Source organism: Hipposideros armiger, unplaced genomic scaffold (genome assembly GCF_001890085.2).
Source record: "Hipposideros armiger isolate ML-2016 unplaced genomic scaffold, ASM189008v1 scaffold_39, whole genome shotgun sequence".
Classification (NCBI taxonomy): Eukaryota; Metazoa; Chordata; class Mammalia; order Chiroptera; family Hipposideridae; genus Hipposideros; species Hipposideros armiger.
Window position 1 is genome coordinate 1246028 of NW_017731389.1, and position 26279 is coordinate 1272306.

A 26279-nucleotide genomic window follows, 5' to 3' on the forward strand; every position below is an offset into this window, starting at 1 on the left:
CCCCACCATTGTCCTTCTAATAAGCTTCATTAGGACAGGGATTTTTCTTTTCGTTGCTCTCTCCCATTCCTAGAATAAGGCACTTAAATATTTGTGAAGCCTGAAGGCCTAAGAATATGTTCTCATATACAACATATTTTTTGTACAAGTATAGATTAAAACAAAATTATGACTTTCTATAACTTATATGTACTGTGCTCTTTGTACAGAGATGTAATTTTTGGCCTCTTCCTATGTGTCTTCTCTGGCTACTTCAGAAAGTTTACTTAGGTTGGACTCTAACTTCCAATTATGACTATACACATAAGTACACAGAAAAACATGGTTTTTGCTATGTAGAAATTTCATTTAGCTTATAGAAAGCAAATTTCATCTGTGATAAAAGGATGTTATATTTAAATAGACTGAAGCAGCACGTATGACCTAGACTGCCAAATTCTATTTGGAGCTATGCCACTAAATTGATGAGTGTTCAAGACTAAACCTTCTGCATATTTTGGCACAGAGGTGGCAGCTATGAGAAGAATTTCTACCTTCCCTTATGTGGTGTGATGATGACATCGGTTATTTCTACTCTGTTGAAAGAGTTATATTTTCTTAATATTTCTGAAGGGGGACCTGAAGTTTTACATTTCTAAGAAGTTCCCCAGGTGATGCTGATGTTATTTCCAGGGGCCCTGCTTTGATAACCACACAAATAGGAAGCTTGAAAACCCAGGACACCTACCAAAACACTGTTTGAACCAAATGATACTTTGTGACAGGGACCTGCTAGTGAAGAAGCAACATTCTGTTCTTTGGTTTGTCAGCAGTGAGCACTTTGAGAAGCCAAGCTTAGGGAACAGGAAGGGCTCTGTCTGTCTAGGGGTGTTCAGATGAATGTTTTAGCAAGCTGAGGGAAAGTATCATAGCCACAGCCCTCTTTATATTTATTTTAATAACTACTCAAGAATTGCAAGCTTAAAACTCTCCTGTTGGCAACCATAGTCTGTGAAACCCCTGTATATCCCGACAGAGCAGGTGGACCCTGACCTCCAGGATTTCCAGGATTTATTTTGTCTTATCTCTAGTATCCTCAGGTTTAGAGTAGCCTTTATTTTATTTTAAACAGCAACAATTTTTTTCAATTAACAAAATCTTTAGTGATAAATTTGTCCTTAACTATTAGCTTGATTGTTAATCATACTGAATTTATAATAAAGTTGTATGTAAATTCTCTGCAATCATGACTAAATGGACTTTGGCAAAATTTTTCCACTCCTAAGTTCTCACAAGTCGCTGTGTATATGGCAGTCATAGTGTCAAGATAATAACCTCCCTACTAAGAAAAGAGTTGTATTTTGTTAACATTACCTATTTCTGATTAGAACTAATCCTTTAAGGCAAGTATGAATAAGAGTCTGTCAAGGAAGTGAAGTGTAAATTGAGTCAAAGATGGCCAAAGAAAGGGTTAAGAGAAATGGGAAGTTCAAATGTGTTCACTTTAAAACTGAAGCTTGCCCCTTCATACCTTTAAGCACAATAAACTAGGCTGAGGCCATTAGTAAACATAAAGGCATCTTGTAAGCACTAATAAAAGTCACTGTTCTAAAAGTGATTTTAAAACAACCATAAACTGGCAAAGACTAACAGAAGCAACTTTTTCAGAACTCTGAAATCTAATTCAGAATTTACATCAGCCAGGGGACCACTTTATGAAGAAAAGGACAGCTGATTTTTGGTGTTCAAGGAGATTTCTGGCAGGTCACTGACTGACTACTGAGATAATGGAAGAGAGTCTTCAGTGACCACACCTGACAGGGAATACAGTCTTTGAGAAAATAGTTTGGAAAAGTCACAAAATAAATGGATGGCTGCAGCCCTCAACAATCAACAGCAGCAAACTCTGAGGCAGGGGGAGAATCAGATTTCCAGTTACCACATTATAATGTTCAGATGTTCAATTTTCAACAAAAAGTTACAAACATACACAGAAACAAGAAAGTATGGCCAGTTCGTAGGGAAAAAAATAAATCGACAAACTGTCCCTGAGGCAGCTCAGATATTGGACTTACTAGACAGACTGTAAGTCAACTGTCCTAATATGCTCACAGAGCTAAAGGAAACCAGGGAAAAGAATACGTAAACAAAATTACAATACCAATGAATAGAAATTATAAAAACAGTAGTGCTAGATGTGCTAAAAGGTACATCCTGGAACTTTTAAAGGACTTAATACCCACAGCATGTTCAGGTAAGCGAAAGACACAGAGATCAGGGCGTTTGGAGACTGCTGGTATGCCAGAGTTAATGTAGGACCCTAAAGCATCTGTTAAACAAGATATCACAGGAGCCGGGTTCCTGTTGACTTGCCATTTATTGGCTGATTTATCTTGGAATAGGCATTAAACCTCTTCTCCATAGTTTGCTGCTCTGTGTTGCACAGACACATAATGAAGATCCAGTGGAAACTACAGCAATGCTGAAAATGCGAAGCATCCACTTGTTCATCCTCCAGAGGAGCCAACAACCTAAAGATTAAAAAGAAAGAGAATGTTTCATTTATATATATGTATTACAAATATGTATGTGCTGTCGAGTTATCATTAGAGGCACAGTGCTAGAGTTACAAACTGCAGACTTTCAGCAGCTGTTCATGTAGTCATGATGCCCAGAGGAGGAATTCCATCCCCTTTGGAATCCATTACTCTCATATATTAGATTTTAACACCCTCTCTTCCCCACTTATTATCTCAATACCGTTTCTCACTCCCAATTAAGTTTCCTTTTAATACTTTTAAAAATCACAATAAATTTAAATGCTTAGTTTCATTTATTTCTCCTTTCCCAGGAATTATCTGATATCTTTTAATATCCCTAGAAGACAACCTAGAAACATCACAAAATCCAGGTTGGATCAGCTTGGTCCTTTCTCTGTCATTATACTTAGCATTAATAGAAAGCAGTTCTAAGAAATATTGAAGTGTGGAGTCGTTTTAGACATGCTGCACAAATAACATAAGATAGTGACTGGCTTCTTGTGTAAACCATTTAGTCAGGAGAGAGGCAACTGTTGAAAAACAACTGTACTGCTTCCACAGGAGATTGAAGGATATCTTTATTTGGTTAATTTGAAAGAAAGGCACAAATAAAATCTTAGGATAATTCTAAAACTCTTGCAGTCAGTAGATCTGTCTGGGACTATAGTTTTCATCCCAGTTCCTTACAGATAATCAAACTGAAGTTTCATGTTCTTTTCTTTACTTTCTGGTGTAAAAGTTAACAGTGAAATGACCAAAATACTGAAAGTCAAAGGAGCAATGACAGACATCCCGATGGACTGATATGAAACAGATACTTTCCAGCTGCCGGTTTTTTTTTTTTTTAAGTAACACCAAAAAAATTCACCTTTACAAAATTGATAACTTAGGATCTGATTATCAGGATTCTTGGAAAAGTTCTTTTCTTTTCATCATTTAAAAATATTTCATTTACTGAGTCACATTACATGGAGCTTTTTAGTGATATAACTCATAAAGTTCAGTCATCTGCTTTGAAATGCATTTGAGATTTTGGAGAAAGTAAGATCTCTAGTGAATTGTCCCTTGTGTTTACTGTTAACAGACAAGCTTGCTTTTGTTTATCCCCACCTCCTAAATTTACATTGTACTGTCTTTGTTCTGGGGACAGGTACAGAATTTTCACAGCTGCATTCAGGTAACGGAAGACTTTGTATCTCCAGAGCATCTGGTACAGTCATTTCATTTAACACAGGAACTGAGACTTATGAAGGAAGAAATCAATTATGATGATAAACTACAGGTAAGAGATGATTTTTCTAACTAGCTTCTGTTCTGCAGGCTTTTTCTATCCAGAAATGTGTAACAGTTTAGACAGTCACATTAGGATAACAACCGAAGATTAAAACCAATACATATTTACTTGTGTGACTTATCGTGGCCCTTATTTTAACTTTTTTTTTTTAAAGATTTTATTGGGAAATTGGGGGAAGGGGAACAGACAAGTTGCTGTTGTTTTGTTCTTCAGTCTAGTTGTGGAGGATGTTACTTCACTGGCCCAAGCTGGCACCATCATGGCACTCTTTCCGGGCGAGGCAGATCAGTTGCCGGCCTCTGGACAGCCGCTCACGGTGGCTACTGGCCACTCAGGCTGGCTGCCAGCTACACATGGTAGCTTATGGCAACCCACTGCCACAGGGGCTGCAGCCTATGCCATAGCCGGCAACTCAACAGCAGCCCAGCTCCAGGTTGAGCTGTTGTTCAGCATCTTAGCTGTGGAGGGCAGTGTCACTGGCCCTCATATGTGGGATCCGAACCGGGGCCCTCTGGCGTCCCAAGCCAGTTCTTAACCATCGCGCCACTCGGCCGGCCCTATTTTAACTTTTGATTTAACAACATTTTAAAATTTTGACATTTATTATTATTAAATTTGGCTTTCCTCCATTTAAATAAACTTTAATATAGCAGTTTTCATTTCTTAAGTTATCTTCAGCTAAAGTGATTAGAAATACCAACATCTCTTTCAGGTTAAAAACATCTTGTATCATGCAGTCAAGGAAATGGTGAGAGCTTTGAAGATACATGAAGATGAAACAGAGGATATGGAAGAAAATTAGGTGTGTTCCAGTTTACTGTTTTTAGACCATTGTACTGGTATTACTTACTCTTGAACAATGATAATGCTTGTACACTGACTTAAGCTTCATAAAACCATCAGTGCCAAGAAATTCTCTTTGTAGTAATTACTTGTTACTGACACCGCATCAGTATAGCCTAAGTCACAGCTCCTATGATTCATTGTTAGTTGTTAAAACAAGCTACATTCAAAAAGCAGCGCTTCATTGCTGTTTTTGTATTATAGTGTATATGACGTTTGTGAAAATGCCAGATTTAAAATGATGTATTTATTTTTGGAGAAAAATGCAAAATTCTATGCTATATTGTTGATCAAGTGTAAATGTGACCTTGTACAGTTTACTAAAATAACTGATATTTTTCACTACATTGAGACAGTTACTGTGAGAATAGGACACAACACCAGCTATTGCCTGCATATGGGAAATTGCTGAATCGCACAGCATTCATGTCATAATCAGAAAATTACTGCCAAATAATTGTAAAATGTGTACAATATAAAGTATATAAAGTAGATACTAAATACAGACACTTCAATATTTTGTTGAAGCTATTGACTGTACAATTAAACATTTTCAAAGGTGTAATTTATTTAAAATTGTCTCATTTTGGTAAAATTTATGTGAACTTTTAAAGCTAAATATTAAACTTAATATGCTATGTAAATATATACATATATACATTTAATGATGTATTTTTTTAAAACATTGGCTTGCTTTTATTTGTTAAGTGCAAGTGTTACATATGGCTTTGTATATTGAAGTTGAAAGGGGTTTTACATTTTCCATTAAAAGGACTTTATCAAAAATTGGCTTGCTTCTTCATTCATCATCAAGGTGACTGCCAGCATTTTCTTCTGATATTATGTTCTTTTCTGGAACATTTCCCCTTGTCTTTTACTTTTGTAAACTTTTTTCAGCTTCCTTCAGATTTTATGGGTCAAATAAGCGCCTCAGCTTACTTGTGCTATGGCCCAGCTAAAGAAAGAAATACAGGTGACTCAAGTATTTTTTGTTTATGAATGCATTTAATTGGAAAAGGAACCTGTATATGAATTTTAAAACCTATGATGTTAATTACTTGAAGGTCACATAGTCTTACATAACCATTTGAATTTTAGTGGAATTATGTAGCCCTCCACTGGCACCTGCAGGATATTGAGGGAACAGTCTTTTTCTTCTCATCTGGAAAGCACAGTTTAAAAGAAAAAAGTGGTAGCCCAAGTTCTCACCTCACAGGTTGTTTAGTTTTTATATCCTGTTGCTTATGTCCATCATCTTTTATTGATAGTTCTGTGTAGACTATTATCCACCCTTCACTCCAGGCAGGGTTCCGCCAGGAATGTGAGCACTTGCATTCCACATTACTGCCCCACCTGGCGCAAGGGTTAATGGGATAGGTGACAGTTACTTGGCTAGAAGAAGTTGAGCGCAAGGAATAGTTCAAATGATTATGTGAACCTTCTTTTTTAAGCTTTTGACTTTTTTTTTTTTTGCTTTGTAATCAGTATATTAAGGAAACATTCATACATTTCAAGAATTGCTTGAATTCTGATATCCACATTTAAGCTTGTGAATATATGACTTTTAAAACATACAATTAAAGCTATTAATCATAATTTGCTATACTACCAACTTTATGTTACAGTTGCTTTGGAGCATAAGTTAAATGGTTTCAAGTAAGCCTGTAACATAACTAAAAAACGCTTTCCTATCGTATGTGCATATTACTACTATAAAGGTCTCATCACTGTAACTTCTGAGTTACCCTTCTTCAGAAGTCACTATTCTAAGACTCATCATATGGTCCAAAAGGAAGGGGAAAATGTAACCAGGACTGTGTGTGTATATTTTTTAATGGAACAGAAGGGAATGGAATTCTACAAGTGCTACAAGCTCTCAAGCAGCAATTTATGGTAAACCCCTTCTTTAGAAAGGTATCATTTTTTATCACTGATACCACAGGCTAATGTATAGAGCATGCCATTTTCAACTAAGAACTGAGCCAATAGAATAAATGCAGAGGCATCACAGTGAATCCCACTTAATACAACTATACAGACAGACACTTGTCTACAAATTAAGTTTTGTCTATTGCCAGTTAAATGCAGAATTTTAATTTCAAAGCTTAATAGTTAAGGTTCATACACAGAAGTCAATACATATACTTAGCATTTCAGTCTAAGCTATTCCATGTACACAGCTGAACTCAAATTATAAAATGTGCCCTAATAAAGGCTAGGGGGAGAACATTTTTACGTAGTTTTTACAGGTATTACATTTCCTTTGCCTACTGAAGTCATACATACAGGGCAGAGTCAGAGCATTTATATTTGAGTTGATTTTTCCTTTTACTTTTAAAACACTCCTGTAGTAGAATATTAAAACAAGAACAGTAGCAAGTAGTGGGCACATTATGATTATATCCTTCACTCACTCTCTATTGCATATAAAATGCCAGCAGTGAGTTACTCACTGGCTCATTAAGTCTGACCCCCCCCCCCCAGGATGATGGTCATCACCATATTCTTCGTTGTAATGGCACTGCCTTTCCTGGTATGGACCAAAGTCCACCAGTTCTACCTAGCCCATTTCATCAGTCCTTTCTTCCTCGGGTAGTTTTTCTGGAAACGGGTTTTATCAGGAGAAAGAGCTGTTCTCAGGAAACTACCTTAACTCTGCCTTAAATTCAGTGGTTAGGTGACCCTTTTCATATGGCCCACAATAAATTGACATGCCTTCATTTAGCACACAGTTGATAACTTCCATGCTTGACAGTCTGACCTGGATGAGAGGTGATAGCTATGGTTTGGTTGTGAAGAGTATAGATATTGGCTATTGGAGGCCATGCAGTGCTTCAACTAGCTATATGTCCATAGACATGAAAAGGTCACCTCATTGAGTAAAAACAGTATGGTCCTGATCTAAAACTGGTATTTCCTGGTTCCAGTCCAGGTTCTTAGTCTCCTTCGCCATCTAATGTCATCTTCTAGCCATCTTTCATGCCAGTCAATATTAACTTCTAGAATCGGTCAAATTATCATCGTTCCACGGCAGATTTTACATCTGTCTTTAGGACTGATCCATTCCCCATGGTCCTTGGCACTCTGCACACAAGATTGAGTTTGCTGAACTATTCCAGGTCCTATATGACAAATTGTTATTTGCGTCCCAGTACCTTGGCAAGTGGGGGACAGTACGCTACTGCTCTTTTGTTACCACCTCACCCTTCACATTTGTCACAAATCATCTTTTGCAGAGCTAGCTTTCTATTGCTTATTATATAAATCTAAGGTTACTGAGAGCTGATGCACATTTGTTACCTCTCCTTGCTCTCCAGAAAACATCAAAGATGTCCGTGGGGGTAGCTAAAACTGCCACCTGCTCCACCTTTCAGTTGCCTGTTCTCTGCCATATAGTTCTCTTTGCATCAGACAGTGTTTTTACAATGTTTAAGAAATAGATTAAACACTATAAATAAATATGGCACTTGACTTTGAAGAAGAAAGTTGGGAAGTTTGCTTTGGAAGTGGGCATCAGAAGAGTTGCAGCTTGTGACTGCGATGTGAAGTGGTGAAAGAATTATCTGAAATTAGAGGGAAAGTCGTAACACCAGATGTGGATAGATGTGGCTCAACACAACCATGAAGTTTTATGCAGTTTTCTGGATTCAAGTTTTTCTTGCAGGCAAAATTGCCCCTTAAAAACAAAATTCACATTATGCTCTCATTGTTCCCTATATATTCATTATGTTGGGACAGATTTGCATTTTCAAAACAACTGTTTGAGCTGAACTATACAATAAGAGTCTTCGAAGCTTTTTAAAGCCAATGAAGCCATAGGATTTCAGAAAAATGTTAGGACATTAAAAATTTGGTAACATTTGTTGAATTGGTTATCACATGACTTGGTCCATCATCTCACATTCCCTCCCAGAGGGGAAAAGAAAGTAGCAATTAAGCCCATTTAGATTGAGCCGAATGACAAATGGCTTGCATTCTAAAATGTACAAACTCCAAAAATTTTGTAGTCATGGGGAATTGCTGTCTGGTTAGTGGAACTTCTGAGGAACTACATGGGACATTAATGCACCATAGTCTGCTTTCATGTATGCTATCTGAGTTAGAAGTCCACATTCCATTCCATTCACACCTTTCCAACCATTAGCAGATTGAATTTTTCAAGTCAGATGTTTATTCCTTCTCATATGGCTATGTTTAACACATGTTCTGTGGGCTCAGTGAGCTAGAAGACACTAATGTCAACTGAACTTTGGGGAGAAAGGTTTATTTAAAAGGTAGATAGATGGGTGACCACTAATTGAGTCAAGTTCAAACGGTTTCTGATTCTTAAAAACCTTGGGAGTTTTATTGCTTTATCTATTTTTTCCTGGTTTATCAAGATATATAAATACCAACTAAAAAGAATTGGGGGTAAAAGAGGAACCTACACTTTCCCCACCCAGAATGGCCACTGTTACTGGTTTCCCACAAATCTCTGTATTTTTCCACTTTCTGGAGCAGTGATCATGTATTATATAGAAACTGGTATGTTTTTATTTAAACTAGTATTATGTTATCCTAACATTTAAACGAAGTACTTCTAATAGCTTTATAATCCCACAAATAGATTTACTACCACATAACCATGGAAAGGCAATGCTGTTTTTCAACTGAGCTGTAAAATTCAGCCCAAGTCCAAATCCTTGTGTTTGTGAGCCTATTCATTTTGTTGTCAGTCTTCTAATGAGCCTGCACTTCAAAAACTCAATACCTTAATACTATATTGAACCAACTTTAAGGACTAAAACATAAGGTCCTTCTAGAATTTACCACAATACCCGGTGTTGGTATTTAAACAAATGAAAACTACCTAAGGATGAAAACTGGTTATCACCCTATTAACCCACTTTTTGTTGCCTTTATAGAAATTTTAGTTTTAACCCTGAAACGAAAGGATTTTGTGGCAGCCGCTTTCTGAACAGCCATTTCCTACTAAGAAGGGGAAGTAAATACTTGATCTAAAGGCAACAGAAGATCTATTAGTGGCAGTGGAGGCCCTGGGACTTCATAGCACTCAATAGCCAAGACTTTGGGGAATTGACATTGGAGCATAAAAGTTGTCAAATCAAGAACCCCTTTCTCAGACCACAGCCTCACTTTACTTTTTCTAGAAACTATCCCTTGAGGAACCCCTTTGAGGCTTGAGTCCCTCACTCCTATCCGACTCCGTATCTAACCTCCTTTGTCTCCCTGTAAATCTGGACTCTGGTAACCTTAAAAGATACTCTCATTGGTATCCGTGTTTCTTTCACCTTCTGTCCTTTCATAGAATAGCCTGCCCTCTTTTTCCAATTTAATGTCTACAATAGAGAAGTGAAGAACCACCAAAACTTGTGCCAGCTTCACTAGGACCCTTTTGGCTACAGAGCAGTTCTAACCTTGAGAGCATATTCTAATATTTTCCATTCCTCAGGGCCATGACCTGACCCCTGGTCCCCTCACTTTTAGGAAATGGCGGGACAATGCACAGGAGCCTCCCTCGGATTTCCTGGGTCCTGCCGTGATCTGATTCTGACCAGGCGCACAGTTCCTCCTCCCCATGTCTGACTCCATGACTTTGTTCATGCTGTTCTCTCCCTAGCAAGCCATTTCCCCACCTCTGATCCGTTACTCCTTCCCTGAGCGCTACACTAGCTACGTTAGTTTTCGTGGCAGAGATGGTTTGTTAAATAATCTGGTGCCTGCGTTCGGATTATGCTGATATAAATTGAAGCTTTTCTTTTTGCCCACGCAGTTATAACTCTTGAATGAGAATATTTCCTAAATACTATAGTATTTAAATATTAGTGACCAACTACGTATTTTTTTTAACTCTGGCGGGCAGCGCATCACTGCCTTTGACCCAAGTTCCTCACCGTCCACAAGATGGCACTGTTTGTCAGCCATGACTCTTGAAAAGGATGATTCCAACTGAGACAAAATATAAACAAATCAGAAGAAACTTTTTTTTTAAACAGCCATGCCACTTGCTTCCGCAGAGGTCTCCCAATTAGGCCACACTGGGATTATGACAAATATGATAAAGATCACTTTTGATCTTGACATATATAGCATACTGGTCTGGAATGATTCAATAGCTATTACTCCAGTTCATGTCGTGTTATAAACACACTATGGCAGACGGCCTCACACTAGTATTCATCTTCCATCTTATAAAATAAAACTTTAACCACAACTTCCTACAAATGAGAAGGGATAGAAAATGGACATTCGACTTCTTACAATTGTGTAAGGGTGAACTCACCTTTCACCAGGTGATTTCCAACTTTTTGAGAAGCAGAGTAGCTGACGTGCAGTGGTATAATGTGTATCTGAAAAGAAATTTGAATGACCAGGTCCCTTTGCCACAGTAGGAAAACTAGGCAATTCAGCCCATGTGGCCCAGAAAAAACAGCACAGGATTACTAGTCAGATCTCCTTACTCTTGGCTCTGCTTCCAGTCAGGTGTAAAACTTCACATAACTTACAACCGTCTGGGCCTCAATTTGTTTCCTTGTAAAATAATAGGTCTTAAAGGCCCTAAAAGTTATGACATACAAAATATATTAAAACAAAAAAGTACCTAGAAAATGTTAAAAGCAGAAAAACAATGTATTTAACATTTAGAGTTAACTTACCTGAAGACAAAAGATCAATAACCTTGATAAAACACTAGGACGGACAATGGCTTTGAACAAACTCTTCAAAATTTCCTCTTCCTAGTCCCTTTTCTCTTAAGCATGGCAAGAAGTATGGGTTTCTTGTGGTTACCAGGGCAGTCTAGCTAAGATTGTTACTACATACTACTTGCTTTCTGAAAGAAATGTTTGTTTTATAGTCACTCTGTGAAAAGCTGAAAAGAACTCAGAACTACGCTTTCTGGCCTTTTTTAACACCCAACTAGGTATCTGGGTTCAATAACAAGAGGCCACCACTGAGTAAGGAAGGACAAGACCTGCTAAACTTCCTGCACATGCACAATGCATTGTTACTTAGTGGAAGCAAGCTGTTCTTAAATCCCATTCACTGCCTTAAACAGAAAGCACACCTGAAAACCCCAACGAGGAGATGGGGGCCCCCGTGCCCGAGGCTAAGTCCTACAGCTGTCTAAACCAAGTGTTGTTTTAAGGATGCTATGGATAACATTGTGCTTGGATGTTGCAAAGGTACCATGTCATCTAGGTCAAAAGGCACATACATTCTATTAACAGGCTCAAACACAAAACTTAAAAACCAGATTAAACAAGAGTGCTAAATAGTGTGAATAACAGCTTCAAAGACAATGAAAAAGATAGTTCATTTAACATGCATTTTTTTAGTGGAAATGCATAGAACACGGTCCTGCAAAAATTCATGTCAAAACTGCTAACAGTAATGGGAGGGCAGGGCTGGGGAGGAGGGAAGGTAACGGCAGGAAACGAACGTGATTTTGAAAATGTTCGTGTCAAAACTTACTCATTTTTTAAACAGAAATGGCTAGGCTAATAATAGTTTATTTTTGGCACAACTTTTAAATCTGAAGTTTGATAAGGAAAGTTAGACAAGCAAAATATTCTACAACATTGAGATGGACACATTAACATAACTTTTAACAGAACTCTTTTAAGATATTTTAAGAAGCGAATTCACCTTTTATTTCATCTGTAGCAAGATGACAGAAGAAAAAAAGTAACCTCGGCGTGGTCACTTCATCTCATCCTATTTCTGCTCATTTTATCACTAAACATGTGAGTCCAACCCTACCCCCCGACCCCACTGTCCCTGATTCCCCTGGGAAGGCAGTATGGTGCTCCTCTCTGGTTCTGTCCCTCCCACAATTCCACACAATAAACTAAGTCTGTGCTTTCAACACAGCCAGTGGCTTGTGCCCATGTGGGTCTCCCTTACATCCTCCTCTCCCAACACCAGGAGACTGCAGACAGGAGCACGTCTACGCGGTGCTTCGTGCTCTGACCATGGCAAGTACCCCAGCCCGGGGACGGCAGCCTCCACCCTGAGCATTTTCCATGTGGACTAGGGCAAGGAAAATGTTGGGAGCACTTTTAGACCTCAGGAACTTCCCTGTTCTCTTTCACCCTAGTTGTGGGGAAACTGACACAACACAAGAAAAAATCTTTAACATACCAATCATTTGACACAATCTCTTCAAATTCATATTCAAAATTTACAACAAAGAAACCATACAAAACTTCCTTTTTAACTACCAACCAAATTCAACAAAGGTATAAAACACAATTACTTTATTGATTTCTTACAATCAAATACTGCCAACTAGCATTACTTCCACTCATGCATCATTAAAAACAAAAGGATATTTCCTTGGTCTTTTCAAATGATGCATTATACAATAAACAAAAAAGTTAGAACTTAAAATGCACCCTGATTAATTATGTAAACTGGTAATTTTTTAAAAAAGCATAACTAATAATTTGGTTCTTCATAAAATGGAAATTTAAATATTTCTCCTGATAGTCTTGAGGTTATCATTCTGTTATGAGTAGTGCAAAGTGTGGCACACAGAGTTTCATCTAGAAAGGTATGTCTTACACACCTCATTGAACAAATGAAATGTGCATAACAAAATGCATAAAGTCAATGCATGATAGAAAGCATGTTTGAAATCCAAGGCAGCCCTGTGGGCCTCCATATTATTTAGGTTTTGCATTATCATTTATGGCATTATAGATTAATTACATATAACATACTTTTTATACATTTTAACCCTGAAGATAAGAAAAATAACTGATGCTTGAAAAAATTATTCCAGGTAGCCATTTGGTTTGTATCAGGAGAAAGCGAACCTCCGAGAGTTTAGTGTCTGCCAAGTCTGGAATCCTTAGCTCAAGTCAGTAAATCAGAAATCCGACGTATTTCACAGTGACTGTTTCCCAAGTCCTGGCAGTGCCTCTTCTCCACAGTGTGCCACTCGGCGAAGCATTTCTGGGATTCCCCTTGCGTGTGGTTTGCCCCCACCCTTCTTTGCTGGATTATCTGTATTATTTCCTCTTCTCACGTCTTCTATGGCCTTCCATTTTAGTTATTCATAAATCCTTTCAGAATATCCTCAGAGAGCTCCATAAGGGGAAGTTCTGGAGATGGAAAATCCAAGGGAGGGAGGTTGGGTATTGGAATATCCTTGGCTTTCCCAGTATTTGCTGCGAACTTCTGCCAGGTTGAAGAGGCCGTGGCAGTTTCTGCATGTGGCGGCAAGCTCCACAGCTCAGACTTTTCTACAAAATCAGCATCTACATCCAGCTCCTTTTCTACTGGGCCTTTTAGTAGTCTGGCCTTTTCAGCCTTTAGTTGTTTATTTTCTTTTCTTAATCTTTCATTCTCAGCCACAAGGAATTCCACATGCCTCTTCAAATCTGCAATTTTGGTTGCCTGCTCCTCTATAATTGTTTTATCATCTTTTGGGGCCTTGCTTCCAATGCATGGCTCTGCTGGCTCACTCTTCTGCTGAAGTAGAAACAGTAGTGTGTCTGGATCCCTGTCGAAGACCCCCTGAATTTCAGGCAGGTGTTTCTGGGCGGAAGGGCTGCACTTGTGAGAGAGGAGGAGGCTCTGGCCTCCTGCGTCCTCTGCAGAGGGCCTGTGAGATGCCTGCAGCTGGGCAGCCGCGTCCTTGTCCGTGCTCTGCTGGGCTTTCAGTCTTTCTTCCCGCTTTGCCCGCTTCCACCGCTCCTGAATGAGGAGGAGCTGTTTCATGTGGCTATCCCTTTGCAGTTCCAGTGATAAATGAGCCTGTTATACAGAACGAAAGGCACAATTTAACATTTTAAGTCTTTTTAGTAATGTTCAGAAAATACTATTCCAAGATCCTCCTTTCTGAATAGTCCAGTAACACTTTTTCAAAGTAACTAGGTCTTTCTAGGGGAGCTAACATTTTAATGCATAAATAAAACACCGTTCATTCAGGAAGTCAGAAGTCCTACTCCAAATCAACACACTGAATCAGACCTTTTTGAATGTGCCTTAACTCTCTGCAATGCCATTTGTACTCAGCTTAAAATTAGAACTTTCCTCTTTAGACATTAATTCTACAACTAGTTCAAGTCTTTTTGTCAACAAGGCTCAGAAGGCTCAATTCACATCTGTACTATGCGGCTAACGAGTAGTTCTATACAGCCAAAGGCAAGTGCAGGGAATAGAACACAACTTTTAGGTTCTCTCGGTTGTTTAAGAAACTGGCATTTTTTCCTGCCACGCACATCCTCTCACAGAAAGGATCTCATTACTTCAATTAGACATTTGTTGTGCACCTCCTATGTACCTGCCACTTTTATAGTCAGGAAATCAGCTTTGGATAAAGGTATTTTAAAAACCTAGGCAGGCCCTCCCCAAACACAAAGGACAATTGAAAACCATTGGTGAAACATATTTAAAAGTACCAGGACTGCTTAGGAATTAAGGAAAAGACGGAGTTCGTATTTAAATTATCTTTGACATGCAAAGGGAAGGCCAACTGGTTTGTCCTCGGCCAGGCCTGCTTGCTTACTGTGAGCTCCTGGTCAAACAAGCTCTCATGATCAGGAAAGGCCTGAGAGGGGTCTCTCGAAAACACATTTGGCAATCAGATCTTTGAGTAACCACTAGAAAAAAGGAAGAAGTTTCTGCACACCATGTCTGGTAGGTATCTCAACAGCAGTTCATTTAGTTTTAATTTCCTTTCTAAAGTACTGTTCCTGCCCATGTTATATATTTTTACTATAATGCTTTGAGAGGTGCATGATGCTTTATTTTACACACAAGTCTTCACAAGAAAATCCTTCCAACCCTTGTTGCAAATATTAAGAACGTGCCTTACCTGCTCAGACTGCGTCAGCTTCATGGCTTCAGAAAGATACGCTGGTTTAAAAAAGAGGCACATTAATATGTCATCCTTTTGTAATTAACAAATCAAAGGAAGAGCTTTACTCGTCATATAACAAAGAGAACTGATCCTTAGAGGCTACATAGTTACCTGTTCCTGAAAAGAAACAAGGTTAGCAATCAAATATAAATATTCCCTAACCCATTCTTGAAGGAGTTTGTTCTTTAAAACCCCTGTAGATGTCACAATTAAGGAAGTAAACAAGGCCTAATCAGAATAGGATTAGGGAGGATAAAATCTAATAAGAACCTATCGAAACCCTATTATTCATTATGCTCACAAAAAATATCAAGAACTGATTATCAATGATGTTTTACCCATATGAATGCTGGGACTATCATTTTGGCATCCTATATAACTTTCATTGACTTGTTTCTGAGCTTTCCATCAGTTTGATATGAATTAGGGAGTTAAAAGCCCTAAGAATTTGACATATTTACTGTAAGCAAGTTATTGAGGACAGTAGTGTCATTGATGAAGACCATAAATCATCAGTAACTCAACTTCTCTCTGATCTTAGGATCAGTTCCTAGGTGGCTTAATTTGTTTGACTTTAAATTGTCACTATAAAAATCCGTAATTTTCCTCTTTGAGCTAACTGCTAGAAAGTTTAAGGCCAAGTTTATCAAATATGCAAGGAAGTATGGTGCACTGTGTACTATACTCCCAGTCCTTCCACATGTGATCTTTCTATGGATTCCTCCTCTACTTATTTTCAAGTCTTGGGACTACGCAGAACCTGGGGGACCGGTTTCTACAACAGCCTTAAAAATCAACTTAAGCTGAATCCTCTTCCCGACAGCACAAGATTGCCTTTGAATGACAAAGACTGATCTGCTCTGAATCATTTTCATTTCATCACAGTCTCAAGGGAAGGTCAGGTCAATACTTGCTTTCAACCAAATACATATAAGCACTGTACTCTGAGGTCTGCTCCTCTAAAATGTTCATTTTGAGTTCTAAGCATTATTAATGGCTATTATCAACTTCCCATTTAAGTTTTTGTGCTCTTTTTGTTGTCTGTGAAACAAATGAAATCCACTTAGGGAATTGGACAGCATTAAGACTGATAAGGGAGAATTACACCAATTCAGTTACAGGTGCTAATCAAGGGTTTAAAGCAATAGATTTTTCTAACAATGCTGAATCCTTGGGGCTTTGTGGCCTTTTAAAACTTTCCTTTTTTCACACTGGGTGGTAAAATGTGAACACCTCCTCTTCCCAGATTTAGACTTCTTCCTTCCTGAGATTTGGTATCTCAATTTTATCTCTCAAATGAATATGCTGATTTCATCTAATTCAGCTACTGGCTGCCTCAAGAGTAGATCCTACCTTTCCCCAAAAGGGGAGAGATATACCAAGTAAACTCTTTATTCAACACATCTACAAAACAAACAGTATCAGAACACTAAAGTACACAGGCTGAGTCCTTAGCTAAATAATCTTGGATTAAAATTTTAGTCTCAGAATCTCCTCTGATCATTTGACAGTTGGACACAGAGGTTCCTTCTTTTGCCCTAAGCTTTCACGTTTCAGGTTTTGCTTCTTATCAGTCCTTCTCAAATTATGACCTTTCCTTGTCATTATCTTTAAAATATTTTCCAAATACTAAATCCCTTCCTCTCAGAATAAATCTACATCCATACCTCCCAAAGACATCAATCAGTTTAGAAAACACTGAGTTCGTTCCCAACTACATCAATTTGCAAAGCAGCATTCCATTCACAATTCCACTCTCGAACACCACACAAGACTTTTTAACCAAGTCTACACTCCAAGTCAAATTGGCTCAGTGGGATTAACTAATCACACTTAAGTTCTAGCTCCATAATTAAAGCTAATGGATCCCACAGGCTGCCTTTATCTTTTCTACTCCTGAGAACTCATAGAATTTAGAAACAGAGAAAGGGGGAGGGGAGCCGTTTAAAGCCCAACATTAGTTTTAAGTCTTCAAATAAAGACAGGGATGTGGGTTAGGAATGAAAGAAACTCTTCTCCCTTTTATATACTCAGAATATCATACTGCTCAATGCATGACCTATGCTAATCACTCAATTTTGACATGTTATATATGTGTAGCCATGACCACTCTGGGTTATTTAACTGTCAGTTCACTGTGGCATTCATCCACACATGGATTTCTTAAATAGTGTAGTACATTGTCTTTTCTTTATAGTGACTACAAATTTAACAATTTGATTTATAACAAAATATGGTTTATGAAAGATTTAAATAGCACTAGCTACCAAGTTTAATGTATAAAGTCCCCATAAAACCATAGAAATTCACAAAGATTTATGGAATACATACTATATGCTCAGCCTTACATCAGAAGGGGTACACTTCAGTGGCAAAACTAATTCTTTAAAAATATGACTTGACATTATCTCTAAAAGCCACTGAGTTATAGGCAAAAATCACTGACATAAGAGGACTTATCCAAACCAGTGTCCGCTGTGTCGTCTGTATTTTAGCAGTAAGGTTAACACAGGAGGGGCAGACTCTGCCAGGAAAGAACATGGCTTTGAAAGGAAAGTGCCTTCCTCTAGAGAAAGACCAAAGGGTGGTTATACCCATTTAGGATGCAGAAAGAGTAAAACACCTCCTTCCCCAAAGCTTTTAGGTTTGTCACTCATCCAACAGAAACCTGTACAAAACAGACCCTGAAGATCTATTTCTGAGTTCAACATATGCTAGGTTGTGTGAGTGGCTAGGATAAATTAGGTGTTTGATAAGAAGTCAATTCTAAATTTCATACCTAACAAAAGCTATCATCAGCAAAATACTACAAGCATGAATATATAGATTAAATACTCAGAAGGAAAGCTCAGAAAAAGCCACAGGAAAGAGTTTTGATGGGTTTTGTATTGTCAGCATCTTAGAAAACAGAAACTCAGTGAAAATTAATGGGTTGGAATTAAACTAGTTCTTACTTTCAGAACCCAAAATGGCTAACTATTTGAAATCCAGACTCCTTTCCTATAATGAAGATGAATTGGAAGACTTCTTGCAATCACTTCTGTCTTTAGGGATCTTCAGGCTCAAAAAGCTGTGTCCAGGAGTCATTTACGAATATAGCATATGCAATTTTCATGGTTTAGAAAGAAGACTGGGTTAGGAGGAGCTGGGAAATCCGATACACTTAGAAAATAAGGCAAGGTAATTTCTAGTGGGTCAATAGTGTCAACCTTGTATATGCAGGGCGACAACGCATCATTTTTACTATGATTTTCATTATAAATAATGTTGAGAGAGAGTGGAGAAAAGAAATTGCCCTGCAATTTTGGACTCAATATTTCTTAAAAAGAATACTCACCTGCAGCCTTTTTGTGACAAGAAATGGCCTCTTCGTATTTCCCTGCAGCTAATAAACGATCTGCTCGTCTGCTCTGTTGATGAGCCTAGAAGACAAACATTCTTAAGTTCTCAAGTCATAAAAAAACCCACTTAAAAAAACTTCTAAGAAGATGTTTTTTTTCTGTTTGTTGCCACACATCAAACCATTACAACTATTATCTGTAACAGAAATCTAATGGTAGCTCCTTGAAGATTATAGAGCATCTGAAAGAACGGTAACTTCTCTCAGTTCTAATAAACCATCAAGATAAACACCAGGCATTTAACTCCTTCAGTGACCCACATTCTTCCATTCTTCAGAGATTAAGCAAGAGTTATAATCATAAAATGTTACTCAAAAATGTGTCTTTTCTTAATTTTTAATCACTTCCTTTCAAAACAAGAATATACTATGGGGACAGGACAGTCTCTTCAATAAATGGTTTTAGAAAAACTAGACAGCCACATGACAAAGAATGAAACTAGACCACTATCTTACACCATACACAAAAATTAACTCAAAATGGATTAAAGACTTCAATGTAAGACCTAAAACCATAAAACTCCTTGAAGAAAACATGGTAACCTCACTGACAGCAATCTTGGCAATGATTTTTTGGACATGACACCAAAAGTAAAGGCACAAACTAAAACCCTTCCACACAGCAAAGGAGATCATCAACAAAATGAAAAGGCAACCTACTGAATGGGAAAAAGTATTTGCAAGTCATATATCTGATAAGGGATTAATATGCAAAATATATATATATAAAGAACTCATACAGCTCAATAGCAAAAAACCAAACAATCTGATTAAAAAATGGATAGAGGATCTGAATAGACACTTTTCCAAAAGAGACATACAGATGGCCAACAGGTACATGAATAGATGCTCAACATCACTAACCATAAGGGAGGTGCAAATTAAAACCACAATGAATTATCACCTCACACATGTGTGAATGACTATCAATAAATCAACAAACAAGTGCTGGCGAGAGATTGAGAAATTAAGAAAAGGCGAGATATGGAGAAAAGGAAACCCAGGTGCCCTATTGGTGGGAATGTAAATTGGTGCAGCCACTATGGAAAACAGTATGGTGGTTTCTCAAAAACTTAACAACAGAACTACCTTATGACCCAGCAATTCCACTTCTGAGTATTTGTCCAAATAAAATGAAAACATTAACTGAAAAATATATGCACTATCATGTTTGTTGCAGCATTATTTACAATAGCCAAGATATGAAAACCACCTAACTGTCAATCAGTGTATGAATGGATAAAGAAAATGGCATGAGTGTATGTGTGTGTGTAGAATGGAATATTATTCAACTACAAAAAAGAATAAAACCTTTAATTTTTTAAGGTTGAATAATATTCCATTCTATACACACACATGCCATTTTCTTTATCCTTTCACCCACTGATGCGTCTCATACAGGCAAGTAGTATCTCCTTACAATAAGTACTGAATTGACCATCTAACTAATGTAATGCAATTATACTTAAGAGAACTGCTCAAATGTTGGAGAAGTCCAGGAACCTGTTTTTGATTGTTAAGTCTAAGGATCAATTTTTCCCCACAGAGCTTTGCTGCATCTTTTTTTCTTCCTCAAGTTTCCAGTTTAGCTTTTTTTTTTTTTTTCATAACTGCCACCATCTGCTATGAAGACAACTTACGGGATACTCATACAACCCACTAGTGAGCTGTGAAATCAACTTAGTGGATCGCAACAGCATTTTTTCAAAAAATCCAACAGTAAATATTAGAGTGCATCAAATATAGCGCCACACACACATACGTATGTGTGTGGTTATATATATGTACACATATGGCATGACATAAAAAGTTTCAGTTTAGTTTTCTGTTTTGTTTTGGGTGCAATTTATGAGGGTCCCTGCATTTACACAATGCAGGAGGCACATCCATAGTGTAGCAGCTCTGCAGTAATATACACATGTTTGTGTGTACTGGTCATAATGTAAAAATTTCTCATTGTGAGATATAGTCAAAACAAATGAGCAAACACTGATTCAAACACTAAGAAAACAAATAATATACATATAAATGCCTGATGCCAACTTTGCACTTAGTAATTGCTGGCTAAGTCCCCAGAGTGCTTCCATTAAGCCAAGCCCTAGCTTGTGACAAAGGAGAATTTTCCTGGAAATTTCCAAGACAATAAGGAAGGAATTCAAACAGGTTTTTAAGTTTTTTTTTAATTTAACCTTAAAGATTTTACTGCCAATATAATTAACATGGGTAGTGACAAAGATTCTAGGTACATACAAGGCCATTCTTTGGATCATGATAGCTGATTCCTTTTCTTAGATGAGAAGAACTAGCCACTCTAGAGGGAAGCTCAGGTACTCAACAAACATTCTCAGCACTCTTAAGAGCCAAACACATAGTGTATAATTATGGCCAGGCAGTCACATGGACCCTGTCCTTTGAGTTTGCAGAGTAGGTAAGCAAAGCATGAACAACAGTCATGTATAAATTAAGGTCTGACATCACTTCCCAAATAGGCAGCAAACAAACCAAAGAACTAGAAATTATCTCACAAGTTTAGACATTGGGTACCAGCACTCACAATGCGAAAATTAAATGTATCAAAATAAATGCCTAAATATACACTAATTTTTGCTATAATTTTTCCCTAAAAATTGACAGAAAAAACTGGTGAAACAAAACTTACTCGAGTCCAAACACTAGCTATTTTTCTCCCTTAGTGGAAATATGATCTATCTTCTTTTTCTTCTGACCAACTTCAAAAACTGGAAAACTACAACACAGTATCTGTACTGCATATTAAAATGACTATTTCAAACTGCTCTCATCCATATCCTAAAAATGCACTGTGAGGCCTTTACTGCAAACGTAACATAAAAGACTCAATACTAGAGAAAGGCACTAAACGCTGACACAAAAATCTACAGTTCAGTATAGATAATAAGGATCATATTGAAATGAAAATGAGTACATTAATACTCTATTAATGTAGCATTGCTAGAAAGGTCATGATATCAAAATAAGTTGTGATCCATATGTATCTGAGTCCGGGGCCTACTAATCGCTTAATTTCTCTCAGCCTAGGCTTACTTCTCTGTAAAACAGGGAAGCAGTTCTTCCTACATTCCAAGGATGCTCTGAGGACAAGATTATTAGTCTATGTACTGTAATAGCCCTGATACAATGAATTTGGACTACACCATGTCATTAGAAGAATCCTACTTCTACTACTGAGATTTTCAAAGGCACTCATTAAATCATAGCATTGAGAACATTTTCTCATGTTGAGTCAGCTGAATACTAAGCTAGATATCTGCTCACATAAAAGAATGTGATAGTCTTCAAAAAAAACCCCAGTGTAAAACTGAGTGACAACAAATTCAGAGGCTTGTCACTGGCACTTACAGTTAAATTGATTCAGGTAAATATTAATCTCTGCTCCATTGTTATCGTCCAATAAACAGCTGACTAGAACTCAGATTTTCCAAATCTCAAATGGTTTTTAAGAATTCAAGATGCAAGATTTCTAATACTTGCCCACAAATTTTATGGCTGGATTATCGAATTATGCTAGCCTGCTTAACAAGACTCAATTCAAAATTCTCTATAAAAAGATAACAACTATTACCACCATTTATCTAATTTTTTCTAAACTGGTGATTCTGCTGCTCCATCTACAGCTGTCACCGTTTCAGTCTTCTCGTAAGCTACCACACACTAGTGGGACAGTTGGCTGGGTTATGCTGCAGCCTGCAGCCAAATCAAGTGAAGCTAACTGGAACTAAACCAACGGCTATTTTGCATGGACACTTGAACTTTGAAGCACTTTAAAAACTGCTGGTTATTTCTAATAATATTCCTGTTAAGTTTCAATATTGAGCCATCCATTACATTTCACTGCAAACTACATATGTCACCTTAAAAACAAGAAAAGTGGAAGGTATTTCCCTGGTTTTTAAAAACTCACAAATCTAGTCCAATTCTTTGTAAGTGTAAACAACTCTTACCAATGGGGGCAGGGCTCAACTAAATAAAACTGGGAGGTGCTTCTCAGAGCAGCTAACCTGGCACCACCAGTTATTTGGAAACCACAGCTTTTAGGTCCTCGAATCTTAGGCCTTTCAAGCTCAACAAGTCTAAATCTTTATTTTACAAGTGAGATTTCAAATTAAGGGTTTATGCTCTGGTTACTGTAATAGCTAACTCTTACATTGTACTATGTACCAAGTACTGTTCTTAGCCCTTTACACCCATTTGCTACTTTCTCACAACAAACCAAAAAAGAGAGGTCAACTAATTTGCCCAAGGTCAGGCAGCTTTTAAGTGACAATGCCAGAATTCAAATCGAAGCAGTCCAGCTCCAGAATCTATACTCTTAAATCATCAGGCTCTACTGCTTTCTCTATAGAATGGTTTAAATCCAACCCAGGGCTCTTCCACGACCTTAGGGTTAGAGTTCCAGCCTGAGAAATTAATTCTCCATTAAGTCCTTTTTTCCAGTCCCAACACTGCAAGTGAATTTCAAACCTGGACTCTTAGAAGTTCCTTCTGTCTGTCTGCAGCCTTAAGTCATCTGACTGTGAATGCAAAATAGGCAGCCTCTCTGGGAAACCTGAAGATGCAGTGGCCAGTCAGAAAAAGAATGTGTGTTTCTCCTTGTTGCTCAAATCGCAACACCCAAAATGCCTAAAAACATAGTCAATAGGCGATCAGCACTTTTTCTGAGGCAGGCAAGCATCTACCGTATTTTCATGATGACTAAAGTAATGAAACTTAGAGCTAACAACAGGGACGACCCTATCTTTTTCTCCAGTTGTCTCCAACTGGTTGGAAAAGGGAGACTGTCAGTTTATGCACCTGAATGGAGGGGGGCCATGGGAGTGGAAAGGGGTGTTACTACATCTCCCCAAAGTAGGGGGGCTCAGACATTAGACCCTGTGTTAGAAGTTAAAACCAGTATTACACACCATTTCTGCTCGGACCGGTTTCAGTGCCTCTCCAGGCTGCAGGGAGGTGGTTACGTGGCGCTTGGAGGCATTTCCTTCGGCCTCAAAAGGAGGTGGCAGCCCCGGCTGGTGGAAGCCCCCTTGCCTAGAGCCCTGCGGCAGGGGCGCCCGGAGGCGGCGGGACATAGACGCGAGCGCTGCCCAGGGATTCCTGATGGGGGCAACTTCTTGGACAGCTTGCCCGGGGCCGCTGTGGGGCCACGCCCGCCTGAGACCCCCAGGTTTTAGGACCACCACCGCCAAAACCGCCTCCTGGCCTACAGGGTCAGCGGCACTCCGGCGACCAGACCAGACTCTTGAGGCAAAATAGCCCGAGGGCGGACGCGACCCTCTGTGGGCCACTCACCAGGTTTAGGGGTCCTTCCATTACTTCCATAGACCCCGGAATAAGAGGCGGCCGGAGGAAGGGGAGCGACGGCGCCGAAGCACATGGAGGACAACAGGGGAGCGCGAAGCAGCTGCGAAGACAGCAGCCCCTCTCCGCGCCCCGGGAGCAGACGGAGGGGGCAGAGGGAGCAATAACCCCACCACTTCCTCCTCCGGCGCCCCGGGCCCGCCCCCTGCGCCACGGACACGCACGCGTCATGTCGTCACATGCGGTTCAAGGTGGGAGTGAGGACGGGGAGTGGGTGGAGCTCAGGGGAGGCGGGTCACGGGCTGACGTACACTTTCTCGCGGTCGATCTTTCCTCTCGCGAGAAGTTATCTTCAGCTTTTTGAAGGCTCTTCTGACGTCACGTGAGGAGGTGTAGCCTTGTTGGAACTTAAAGTGGCTGCCTTCTGCAATGGACTTCTCTCATTCCCTTCCGGCCAGCTTTACTCAAGTTCACTCTGCTTTGCTACAGCCTCTCCTGCTCTCCTGTTACTACCTTTACTCGTGCTCCTGATTATTATTTTTTTTAATCAGATCTGAGCAATGCTAAACCATGCCCTGGACCAGACACAACGCCCCCCAACCCCCACCCCCGGGAGGGAGACAAACATGAATAATTCAGGACTCTGCCTTCAAGTTGCTGACAAACCAATAAAGAAAATAATGTGGGTCACGAATAGCCAAATATAATACTTGCTGCATTTAAAAGTGTGGGCTCAACCACTATGCTGGGTTCTTTCAAGGAATTCACTGACAATATAAAATAATTGTGATTTATGCTGTGAAGAGAACAGGAAGATGTGATAGAGGCACCATGAGTTCTACAGATTCAAGGAAATTAATTCTTTCAAAAGCTGTGTGAGCTTAGAAGAGGACCCCCTAGCTTTAGGTGAGACCTCGGCTCTAGCCTATGCCTTGATTGCAACCTTGTGAGAGCCTGAGCAGAGGACCCATCAAAGCCATGCCCAGACTCCTGGCTCGTGGAAACTGTGAGATAATAAATGTGTGTTGTTTTAAGTCACTACATTTGTGGGACTAGAAAACCATTACAGACCTCTTCAAGGTGGTAAAATCCAGAGTCAGAACTTTCTTTACAAACTATAACCGTAAGCAGCGAATTCATGTCACCGCACTACTCAATGTACTGTGACTGGCTGTGCAGTGGGCATGTTTAATACCCCTAAAGGGAAACTTCTGTGACAGCTGGACAAAGGAGAGTACTATATGTTCAAGCACACACCAATATTTGAGTGATTTCATCCAGATCAGCCAAAGAGGAGATGTGATGGATGTACACAACCATATCCAAACAGGGACACAGACGTTGTACCCACCAGCTCTATTCTCTGCCATGCTGTCATGCTGTTGGCCTGACCAGCCACAGGCTATGAAGAGCATGCATGCTGCATGTGGCTGAGCTATCAAAGGAAGAGGTTGCAAGCATACAAAGGCTTTAGGGCTATCCAGGCTGCTTCCCTTGAAGTTTGGTAAACAGCAGCTATATCTGAAGCTTGCCACTGGAAAAGCCCATTTATCTCCCGAGACCATCAGTGAAGGGTTACAGAAATCCCCAAGTCATCCCAGCTGGGGACACAGTGGACATGCCTATTATTGAATTAGAGATGAGACAAGCCCAGCAGTGTCTGCTGTGACTCAGCAAGATGGGGCCAGGGAGCTTTGGAAAAACATCTAAAAGCTCATCCTAGTGCTCTCTGAAGTTCATTTGAAAAATGCATTCCATGTGAAAGAAGCCAAACTTAAATGAGCCACCATTGAGGGACTTGCCACATTGGCAAGCTTCTGAAGCTTCTCCAGAGTATACCATGAAGCTCAATTTCATGCGTTCCTTAGATAGTAGCTGCTCTAATCTTATACCCATCAACAGCATCATGATAAACCAATCCCTTATTGAACATTTACTACTCGAATCAAGGCAGAGTGATCTGTTGTGATCTATTTTTAATTATTAGAAAGCTCTTCCTTTGTTTGAACTGTAATTTGT

The 26279-nt window shown here is 39.0% G+C and overlaps 2 protein-coding genes and 1 pseudogene across 6 annotated transcripts in view; 1 reads left to right on the plus strand and 2 right to left on the minus strand.

Annotated features, from left to right (window-relative positions):
- Positions 1–5442, plus strand: part of JMJD1C (jumonji domain containing 1C) — a 291791-nt gene extending 286349 nt beyond the window's left edge. For all 4 annotated transcript variants that reach the window (XM_019638379.1, XM_019638377.1, XM_019638378.1 and 1 more), the window contains 2 exons: positions 3670–3801; positions 4526–5442. In XM_019638379.1, the coding sequence (XP_019493924.1) occupies positions 3670–3801; positions 4526–4615 (222 nt within the window). In that variant the 3' untranslated portion in view covers positions 4616–5442. The remainder of the gene's footprint in view (positions 1–3669; positions 3802–4525) is intronic.
- An 882-nt stretch (positions 5443–6324) lies between these two features.
- On the minus strand, positions 6325–8797 carry LOC109380614 (dnaJ homolog subfamily A member 1 pseudogene; annotated as a pseudogene).
- Positions 8798–12494: 3697 nt separating this feature from the next.
- Positions 12495–24485, minus strand: NRBF2 (nuclear receptor binding factor 2). Of its 2 annotated transcripts, XM_019638439.1 has the most exons (4): positions 24252–24485; positions 18864–18948; positions 15482–15522; positions 12495–14418 (listed from the first exon to the last, which is right to left on the minus strand). In XM_019638439.1, exons 1-4 carry the CDS (start codon positions 24279–24281, stop codon positions 13708–13710), a joined length of 867 nt encoding a protein of 288 aa, XP_019493984.1. In that variant the 5' UTR covers positions 24282–24485; the 3' UTR covers positions 12495–13707. The 2 variants fall into 2 exon arrangements, with proteins under 2 accessions (XP_019493984.1, XP_019493985.1); XM_019638440.1 differs by lacking the exon at positions 18864–18948 and having other exon boundaries at positions 24252–24457.
- Positions 24486–26279: the final 1794 nt, after the last annotated feature.